Consider the following 10,432-nt stretch of genomic DNA (forward strand, 5'->3'; position numbering starts at 1 on the left):
TTCAAAAGTATCTGTAATCTGATTGCAATATTTCTGCTGGTAATGTAACTGATTACATTTTTTTGTACTCATATTTCATGTAATTAGTTACTCCACAACCCTGGTAATGAGTAGGATTCTGTGTTTTCACATGCAAAAGTGATTGCTTTTGATAAAAACGTTTTATCTGCCTACCCAATGAAAACTAGTTTGAAAATTGGAACATATATTTTATGACAAGAAAAGAGATGTTTCTGGACGTTGCGACATGCTGCCTTGTTGACAACATGCTGTGGCACAAGGCTTTCATATCCCCTGGGGTAGGAGGAGCCATACCTCGAAGGCGCCAATCATGTTGCTCCATAACCCGGAAGAAACAGCATCCGAAAAGAGCGCCTGAATTTCAATTTTGAACAGATAACAAGACGTTGACAGGTTAGTGAATATTTTTCAAAGTAGGCAACTATTTTATGTAGTGTGTACAGTTATATCGCTGTAAATGTGTAAGTCGAGTCACATTCCAGTCACTACCTTTTACTATGTCGCTTTCTCGACGTTGTCGAGAAAAACAGGGCTAGCTACGTTCATTGTTTGTTGCTAAAGCTAAACGTTATTTTCGGTGCTCACGTCGAGAAACATTTATGTTATGTTTTTTTACCTTTTATAATTATTGTCCTGTAGGCTACAAAGAACGTGTTGTTACTTTGTCGCAATCAAGAAGAATTTGAAGGAGCAAAAACCGTGAGGGAGGAGCGCCCTTCTCTGCGCCGCTCGGTTATGTTGTCAACAAGGCAGCATGGTGATTCGTCCAGAAACATCTATTTTTTCCTATTTGATTCTGAGTTAAGACATATACAGTTTGTCTGTGAACTTTGTCTAAGATGCATACTTTTGTTTTTCCTGAATTCACTTCTCTAGCACATGCGCAGATCAAATACACCGTTGCAGTTGACGTAGCCCACGTCAGCTGACGTAACCTCGCAAGCCAATCGCAGAATGTAAGGACAGAATTGAAGCAATCTGGCCAGCTTGAAATCAATATTTTAAATTGGTAACATCGCACAGTGTGACGTGATAATGGTAAAAGACTGAATCCGACGTACAGTCTGCAAAGATCTTTACTGCTAATGGGAAAAACCCCTAACATGTTATGACACTAGGAGGAATGGAAGACGAACATGCCTGCTTCTTAGTAGCTAAGGGGTGCTTTCAAATGCCCTTATATTGACCTCTCTCTCTCCCCCTCTCCCTTTCCCCGCCTTCTTCTCCTCTCTCTCTGTTCTCCCTCTCTTCCCCCTTCCCCCTCTCTCTCTCTCCCCGCCTCTCTTTTTCTTCCCCCCCCCTCCTCTCTCTTCCCTCCCCCTCTCTCTCCCTTTCTCTACCCCCCTGACTCCCTCCTCTCCCCTTTTGTCCCTTAACAAGGTATCCTCCCTGGACTCCCTCATTAGTGTCATCTCCTCTGTAGCACCATGGAGCAGGCTGAGACACCTGGGCTGCGTCCCAAATGACACCCTATTCCCTTTATAGTGCACTACTTTTGACCAGGGCCCATAGTGCACTATATAGGGAATAAGGTGCCATTTGGGACGAGCGTTAGAATCCAGGGCCATTACATAGAGCAGGTCTGAGGGCAGCGCTTTAGCAGCAATTAACCCCAGTGACGTCTCCCTGGGGGCCGAGCGTCAACGACAGCCTTTCACTAACTAACACACTGTAAACAACAGGGTCTAACCAATGACACACAGGGTGCCCTTCTAGGGAGGAGGAGGAAGAGAGGACGGACTGGGTCGGGGAGAGAGGGAGGGAGGACTGGGTCGGGGAGAGAGGGAGGGAGGACTGGGTCGGGGAGAGAGGGAGGGAGGACTGGGTCGGGAGAGAGGGAGGGAGGACAGGGTCGGGGAGAGAGGGAGGGAGGACTGGTTCGGAGAGAGGGAGGACTGGGTCGGAGGAGGGAGGGAGGGAGGGAGGACGGACAGGGTCGGAGAGAGGGAGGACTGGGTCGGAGAGAGGGAGGGAGGACAGGGTCGGCGAGAGGGAGGGAGGACTGGTTCGGAGAGAGGGAGGACTGGGTCGGCGAGGGGGAGAGAGTTGCTATTTGCATCAATAACCACAGTGCCTTCATCAGCGCTGTGTCCTTGGGTCTTCTGCAATATTATTGTTTATTGAGCTCTATGAAATGCTTTTTACCTTGAGGATCTAAAACATATTTGTGTGATTGTCAATATTGCCGTTGGATAAAGCTGTTTAACAAACTTCATGTGAGATTTCTAGGCCTAGTGAATTTGAGAGCCCTATAATGGTTTGGGAAAAAGTACAAAAAATGTCCAATGTTTTCTTCTCTACAGTTGTCCTGATCTGGAGTCAGTGTCAGCCCCAGCAGGAGCATGAGTTTCTCCCCCTAATGATTTAATCTGTCTACAGTTGTCCTGATCTGGAGTCAGTGTCAGCCCCAGCAGGAGCATGAGTTTCTCCCCCAGCCCTGTGGGCCCGACCGGCAGCCGGAGCGTCCAGGAGCAGAGAGGGAAATGGGAGAGGAAGAGAACCCGGACAGCGAGAGCCATGGTCCAAACTGAACAGAAATACTGTCAACAGCTGGAACTAGTCAACACGGTATGTGGCCACAGCACCTCCTATTTATACCGTCTTTGTCTACGTCCCAAATGACATCCCTATTCCCTATATAGTGTACTAGTTTTGACCTGGACCTATGGGGCTCTGGTCTAAAGTAGTGAACTGTGTATGGAATAGGGTGCCATTTTGGGACGCAACCGTTGTCTGCTGATACAGGAAAGGGGGATATCTAGTCGGTTGTACAACTGAATGCATTCAACAAAAATGTCTTCCGCCCCATTGATGTTGGGGGTTAACTGCCTTGCTCGAGGGCAGAATGGCAGATTTCCCCCCCCCCCCACCTTTCCGGCTCGGGGATTCGAACAAGCGGCCTTTCGGTTGGGGGGGGGGCCACTCGGGAGGTGTTAAAACAATAAGCCAGACAACAGGGTGTCCAAAAGGCCCATGATCATCCCACATTGGAGAGGAGAGGATGGAGGAAAACCCATCTGACATTTAGCTCTGTTTTGGTGCTCTCCACTCTGTCTACCATCTACATTGTTCTCTTACATTATGTTAATAGTCTACCGACCTCATATGTATTGAACATTTTAGGCTACGGCCAATAGGGAGGAGGCCATTTGTCATGTGGCCCTGCCGTGTGCTCACTGGGCTGCACTGTTGTGCACCGCCAGACTCCAGTGGTGCACCGCCAGACTCCAGTGGTGCAGTCCAAGTTCAAACACGCTAAAAACCATTGTTTGTGACATCACGATGTCGTCACCATCGACGGTGGCTGTCAAACGTTGTCGATAGACGACGCAATCGTAAAAAATCAGCCAACCCTAGACTAGGGTGCCCTTTGGGACGCAGACTAGGGAGTAATTGAGTTGTCAGGTGGTGTAAAATCTCTCCCTAAGATGTTTCAGTTATGTCTCGTGGGAATCCAGTGGAACTAATACAACACCATGCAGCTAGACAGCAGACCGTCTTAGCTATACAAATGGCTAGACGGATACTTCATTTGGTTTTCTTTCTTTCTTGTCTCTGTGTGTGTGGTACGTCTCTGCGTGTTTGCGGTGTTTTGTATGTGCTCTCTTGCAGTACTTTGTGGAGATTCTGAAGGCCAAAGGCACCCTGAGGCAGGACATTAGAGAAAGCATCTTTAGTTCCATTACAGCCATCCATTCAGTAAACCAGTAAGTATCTCTTTAATAATTAATGACAGAATATTCATGATGGGTGTGTGTGTGTGTGGGGGGGGTGCTTAATAAAGGGAAGTACATTAATTGGCCCCCTCCCTGGCTCTCTCACTAGTAGTTCAGAGTGTTGGTTTGACAGTCCTCAGACAGCCGAGGGCCTTGTCTGGTACAGCCTACACACATCACAATTCCAAATGGAGAAATTCTCCTCAAAGGAAGAAAAACCCAGACCTCGTAGAGTACCCCTGTTCTAGAGTTTTGGTAGTGTTCTGTGTTCCATATTCCAACATCAGGGAATAGAATAGGTTCCAATAGAACCATAAGACATGCAGTACAGTGGTGTTCTATTTAATCATGTGGGTTCCAGCTTCACTGAATAAAGCCTCATACTGTGTGTTGATTTTAACCATCAGTGTTGAGTCCCACAGGTCCTCATCTCCATTCTGAGCCTGACAGGCTCTCTTCCTGAGTGGTAATGATGAAGACAGAGGGATGTTTTACTGAGGGTGTGTCCCCAAACCACACCCTGTTCCCTAGATAGTGCACTGGGCCCTGGTCAACAGTAGTGCACTATAAAGGGAATAGGGCGCCATTTGGGACGTGGGCAGAGTGTGATATATTGGATAAACTGGTTCATCTTTATCAGTGGAGGATGCTGAGGGGAGGACGGCTCATAAAAGTGGCCGGAATGGAGTAAAGGGAATGGTATCAAACGCATGGTTTATAATATGAAAATGTGTGCACTCACTTAACTGTAAGTCGCTCTGGATAAGAGCGTCTGCTACATGACTAAAATGTAAAATTATAACTATTCTAGTGAATCAATGGATGAGGAATTATGACTCTAGTGAATCAATGGATGAGGCATTATGACTCTAGTGAATCAATGGATGAGGCATTATGACTCTAGTGAATCAATGGATGAGGCATTATGACTCTAGTGAATCAATGGATGAGGCATTATGACTCTAGTGAATCAATGGATGAGGCATTATGACTCTAGTGAATCAATGGATGAGGCATTATGACTCTAGTGAATCAATGGATGAGGCATTATGACTCTAGTGAATCAATGGATGAGGCATTATGACTCTAGTGAATCAATGGATGAGGCATTATGACTCTAGTGAATCAATGGATGAGGCATTATGACTCTAGTGAATCAATGGATGAGGCATTATGACTCTAGTGAATCAATGGATGAGGCATTATGACTCTAGTGAATCAATGGATGAGGCATTATGACTCTAGTGAATCAATGGATGAGGCATTATGACTCTAGTGAATCAATGGATGAGGCATTATGACTCTAGTGAATCAATGGATGAGGCATTATGACTCTAGTGAATCAATGGATGAGGCATTATGACTCTAGTGAATCAATGGATGAGGCATTATGACTCTAGTGAATCAATGGATGAGGTATTATGGCAACTAGTGCTTCATTTGGATCCCAGGAGAGTTGGAGATCCATTTGTGGTAGATTGATATAGAGGAATGACAACAGGCTTTTCTGTGAGGTCTCATGCCTGTATCATTGGGCATAGTGTGTGTGTGTGTGTGTGTGTGTGTGTGTGTGTGTGTGTGTGTGTGTGTGTGTGTGTGTGTGTGTGGGGCAGATGTAGGGAGGGAGGGATACCCAGTTGACATCCTGTTTTAATGTACTTTACTCCAGGGGAACAACACTGCACACTAATCATGAATTCCACTCTAATAAACGTAGCTGACTTATATATTAAAAATTGAAATATTTACAATGTCGATGATCCTCCCATGCCGTTCATCGTGGTTAAGGCAGTTTATGAGGAGGAGTTGAGACCAAGACAGTGATAGTATGTAGATAGCAACGTAATTATCCTCCTCCCTGCTCCTCTGTAACAGGCTGTTGATAACCAACCCCAAAGACCTGTCACGTCACCCACAGAAACTAGCACAGAGTCACAAAGCTGTTTGAGAGATGGATATTCCACCGGAGGGTGTCTGGGGAGTTTAATGAGGAGTAATGTGGTGTGATTGTAGTGTGGTGTGGATCAAATAATATCCAGGGTGACGGAAGTCGATCCTCGTCACTGTTGGAAACCTGAGACAACGTTCTGCTTTTGTGTGTGTGTGTGTGTGTGTGTGTGTGTGTGTGTGTGTGTGTGTGTGTGTGTGTGTGTGTGTGTGTGTGTGTAATGTGATATAGATCAAATAACATCCAGGGTTACGGAAGTCAAACCTTGTCACCGTTAGAATTGAACCTGATACATGATGAACCCACAGTGTTACTATCTGATACATGATGTAGCTGGCTCCTCTACTAGGAGAAGTAGCAGCTTCCCCTTTACTCCCCCCTCCTCCCTTCTCCTCTACTCTCCCCCCTCCTCCCTTCCCCTTTACTCTCCCCCCTCCTCCCATCTCCTTTACTCTCCCCCCTCCTCCCATCTCCTTTACTCTCCCCTCCTCCTCCCTTCTCCTCTACTCTCCTCTCCTTCCTTCCCCTCTACTCTCCCCTCCTCCCCTCTACTCCCCCTTCCTCCCTTCTCCTCTCCCCTCTTCCTCCTCTCCTCTCCTCTCCTCTCCCCTCTTCCTCCTCCCTTCTCCTCTACTCTCCCCTCCTCCTCCCTTCTCCTCTACTCTCCCCTCTTCCTCCTCCCTTCTCCTCTCCTCTCCCCTCCTCCTCCTTTCTCCTCTCCTCTCCCCTCTCCCTTCTCCTCTCCTCTCCCCTCTCCCTCCTCCCTTCTCCTCTCCTCTCCCTCCTCCTCCCTTCTCCTCTCCCTCTCCTCCTCCCTTCTCCTCTCCTCTCCCCTCTCCCTCCTCCCTTCTCCTCTCCTCTCCCTCTCCCTTCTCCCTTCTCCTCTCCTCTCCCCTCTCCCTCCTCCCTTCTCCTCTCCTCTCCCCTCCTCCTCCCTTCTCCTCTCCTCTCCCTCTCCCTCCTCCCTTCTCCTCTACTCTCCCCTCTCCCTCCTCCCTTCTCCTCTCCTCTCCCCTCCTCCTCCCTTCTCCTCTCCTCTCCCCTCTCCCTCCTCCCTTCTCCTCTCCTCTCCCCTCTCCCTCCTCCCTTCTCCTCTCCTCTCCCCTCCTCCTCCCTTCTCCTCTCCTCTCCCCTCTCCCTCCTCCCTTCTCCTCTCCTCTCCCCTCCTCCTCCCTTCTCCTCTCCTCTCCTCTCTTCCTCCTCCCTTCTCCTCTACTCTCCCCTCTTCCTCCTTCCTTCTCCTCTCCTCTCCCCTCTTCCTCCTCCCTTCTCCTCTCCTCTCCCCTCTTCCTCCTCTCCTCTCCCCTCTTCCTCCTCCCTTCTCCTCTCTCTCCCCTCTTCCTCCTCCCTTCTCCTCTACCTCTCCCCCCTTCCTCCTCCCTTCTCCTCTCTCTCCTCCTCTTCCTCCTCCCTTCTCCTCTCCCCTCTTCCTCCTCCCTTCTCCTCTACTCTCCCCTCTTCCTCCTCCCTTCTCCTCTCCTCTCCCCTCTTCCTCCTCTCCTCTCCCCTCTTCCTCCTCCCTTCTCCTCTCCTCTCCCCTCTTCCTCCTCCCTTCTCCTCTACTCTCCCCTCTTCCTCCTCCCTTCTCCTCTCCTCTCCCCCTCTTCCTCCTCTCCTCTCCCCTCTTCCTCCTCCCCTCTCCTCTACTCTCCCTTCTTCCTTCTCCTCTACTCTCCCCTCTTCCTCCTCCCTTCTCCTCTCCTCTCCCCTCTTCCTCCTCCCTTCTCCTCTCCTCTCCCCTCTTCCTCCTCCCTTCTCCTCTACTCTCCCCTCTTCCTCCTCCCTTCTCCTCTACTCTCCCCTCTTCCTCCTCCCTTCCCCTCTCCTCTCTCCTCTCCCCTCCCCTCCTCCTCCTCCCTTCTCCTCTACTCTCCCCTCTCCTCTCCTCTCCTCTCCTCTACTTCGTTCTCCTCCTCTCCCGCCTCCCCTTCGCTTCTCTCCCTCTACTCTCCCCCTTCCTCCTCCCTTCTCCTCTCCCCTCCTCTCCTCTCATTCCCTTCTTCTTGACTATTTAATCACCTTGAAAACAGTCTAAAAGCTGTAATTTGTAGTTTTATATTTATCATAATAGCCTCTGGCTTTTAGAGGGAGGGAGGAAACGGAAACCCGGTTTTTCCTGCCCTTTGCCCTCGTTAGCCGAACTCCCCCGGCCGTGTCTCCTGGCTGCCTCTGCGTCTCCTGATTACCAACAGGTCTACCTTGGGCCCGATGCTTCATTACAATCTATTTAAATCAACTTCAGTGCTCCTTCTTCCAGCGATGTAAGGATGTGATGTCTCTGGGAACATCATTAGACGGTACAATCAGGAGGTGTATGTGTGTAATTGTGAGCAACTCCTTTTTGTAGTGTGGTGATCAGACCGTTCTATGTGGTAATATTTAGTGATGGGGGAAGAAATCGATGCAGTTACATATCACAATATTATTTTAGGAGGTATTATAATGATACTTTGACTCCAAGTATTGATTTGGCATCCTGTCGACGGCACTAGTCGACTGTACCTACCTGCGCCAACACTTCTCCATCATCTATTTAAGTAGTGAGCCGACATGTTTTCAGCGGTTTTATTTCCATGACTGATCAAAACTAATTATCTCGTACTCTGTCTCTCTGCAGCAGACATAGTGAGCAATATGTTTGGAACATCAAATGACAATAAAATCACAGTATGGAATCGCACTCTATATAGAATCGCACTCTATATAGAATCACACTCTATATAGAATCGCACTCTATATAGAATCGCACTCTATATAGAATCGCACTCTATATAGAATCGCACTCTATATAGAATCGCACTCTATATAGGATCACACTTCATATAGAATCGCACTCTATATAGAATCGCACTCTATATAGAATCGCACTCTATATAGAATCGCACTCTATATAGAATCGCACTCTATATAGGATCGCACTCTATATAGGATCACACTTCATATGGAATCGCACTTCATATCGTATCGGCACCTAAGTATCGTGAGAATAATGTATCGTGATGTCCCATCGCAATATTACTAGGGCTGGGAATTGCCAGGGACGTCACGATACGATATTCTCACGATACTTATGTGCCGATACGATACGTAGGGTGATTATCTTTGATACATTATCTTGCGTGAGGATGTCTTGTGCTGTTGATCAATCATTGTTAATGGTTTGTCTCTCTCTACTCTTGTGCAGGACATTGTTGGTCCGTCTGGAGAAAGGGGACTTTGGGCGTGGCTTTGATGACTTCTGTCCTCACCTTCACCACTACGTCACCTATGTAGACAACATCCAGAACGCCAGCAAGGTCCTGGCGGTGAGTTTTATTCTGTTGTCGTGGACAACAACACTTCCAATCCTTTTCAGGTTGAAGGGGTCAGAAAGAACGTCATCTCTTGTGACAGACGTGCAAGATTTGGTTCTGTGTTCCGAAATAGGAAAGAACACTACTTGGACATTATTAACCAATTTAACAGACGCCTTCGAATACGTGTCTCGTGTCTCTAGTTGATTTATCAAAATGTTTAATGTTCGTTTGAATAAATTGGGCTTCCTGTTTTGTGTTATAGCTGACCAATTACGTGGACTGAGGCTGACCTCCATTTGTTTTAATCTAACACATGCATATAGCGTCAATACTGTTCATGAATATGTTATTCAGCAAATATCCTTGGAGATGCGGTGCCCAAAACTAATACATGTGTCTGATTGGGCCTATAGCTTTCAGAGCTGTCCTACAGGACTGTATAAGTCAGTGGTCCTAATGACGGCTCTGTCTAGACCACCTCATACAGGACTGGATAAGTCAGTGGTCCTAATGACGGCTCTGTCTAGACCACCTCATACAGGACTGGATAACTCAGTGGTCCTAATGACGGCTCTGTCTAGACCACCTCATACAGGACTGGATAACTCAGTGGTCCTAATGACGGCTCTGTCTAGACCACCTCATACAGGACTGGATAAGTCAGTGGTCCTAATGACGGCTCTGTCTAGACCACCTCATACAGGACTGGATAAGTCAGTGGTCCTAATGACGGCTCTGTCTAGACCACCTCATACAGGACTGGATAAGTCAGTGGTCCTAATGACGGCTCTGTCTAGACCACCTCATACAGGACTGGATAAGTCAGTGGTCTTAATGACGGCTCTGTCTAGACCACCTCATACAGGACTGGATAAGTCAGTGGTCCTAATGACGGCTCTGTCTAGACCACCTCATACAGGACTGGATAAGTCAGTGGTCTTAATGACGGCTCTGTCTAAGACCATGTTTAGCATGTTGAACCATTTGTTCCCAAAATGGCGTCCCCCCCAGGTTGATTGGTGGATGACACCCCACTCCTCTCCTCCTCGGCCCAAAGCCCAGCGGTCCTATTAGGAACAGGATTGTTCTTCTACCTCTCATTAAACGGCACAGCCTCCCTCCATCTCTGTCTCTCCGTCATTTGGCCCTAAAAAGGTGCAATGGTGACAGTCTCTGTGCTAATTAGCACCGCAGCTCATAAGGCACCTGTACCTCTGATATCAGCAGCATGGATGAGTACTTTACTGAGGACTGATAATATGGGGTGGGGGGGATTAAATGCTGTGGCATAGGCCTGTTAGATCATACACTCCCATTGGAAACACCTTGCTTCAGTGTCTAGTGACATGCCTCAATGTCATGTCTGGTTAATGACATTGTTCTGTAGGTCTTTATGACAGAACACCTTTATTTAGCCTTTTTCCTTTCGGCCAGACCAAAAGTAGTGCGCT

General features: G+C 47.9%; 1 protein-coding gene across 1 annotated transcript; it reads left to right on the top strand.

The window, feature by feature from the left end:
• The first annotated feature begins 335 nt into the window (after positions 1–335).
• Positions 336–9,264, top strand: LOC121561935 (rho guanine nucleotide exchange factor 39-like). Its single transcript, XM_045219403.1, has 5 exons — positions 336–414; positions 2,325–2,589; positions 3,634–3,728; positions 8,870–8,990; positions 9,244–9,264. Exons 2-5 carry the CDS (start codon positions 2,440–2,442, stop codon positions 9,262–9,264), a joined length of 387 nt encoding a protein of 128 aa, XP_045075338.1. The 5' UTR covers positions 336–414; positions 2,325–2,439.
• The last annotated feature ends 1,168 nt before the right edge of the window (positions 9,265–10,432 follow it).

This window comes from Coregonus clupeaformis, unplaced genomic scaffold, assembly GCF_020615455.1.
Source record: "Coregonus clupeaformis isolate EN_2021a unplaced genomic scaffold, ASM2061545v1 scaf2367, whole genome shotgun sequence".
NCBI classification, from domain to species: domain Eukaryota; kingdom Metazoa; phylum Chordata; class Actinopteri; order Salmoniformes; family Salmonidae; genus Coregonus; species Coregonus clupeaformis.

What these genes read in the sequence shown, in the direction of transcription:
- LOC121561935 (XM_045219403.1), top strand. Translation starts at nt 2,440, where the DNA reads ATGAGTTTCTCCCCCAGCCCTGTGGGCCCGACCGGCAGCCGGAGCGTC. An exon ending in GCCATCCATTCAGTAAACCA is followed by an intron (nt 3,729 to 8,869) that starts GTAAGTATCTCT and finishes ACTCTTGTGCAG; the next exon opens with GACATTGTTGGTCCGTCTGG. An exon ending in ACGCCAGCAAGGTCCTGGCG is followed by an intron (nt 8,991 to 9,243) that starts GTGAGTTTTATT and finishes TTTGTGTTATAG; the next exon opens with CTGACCAATTACGTGGACTG.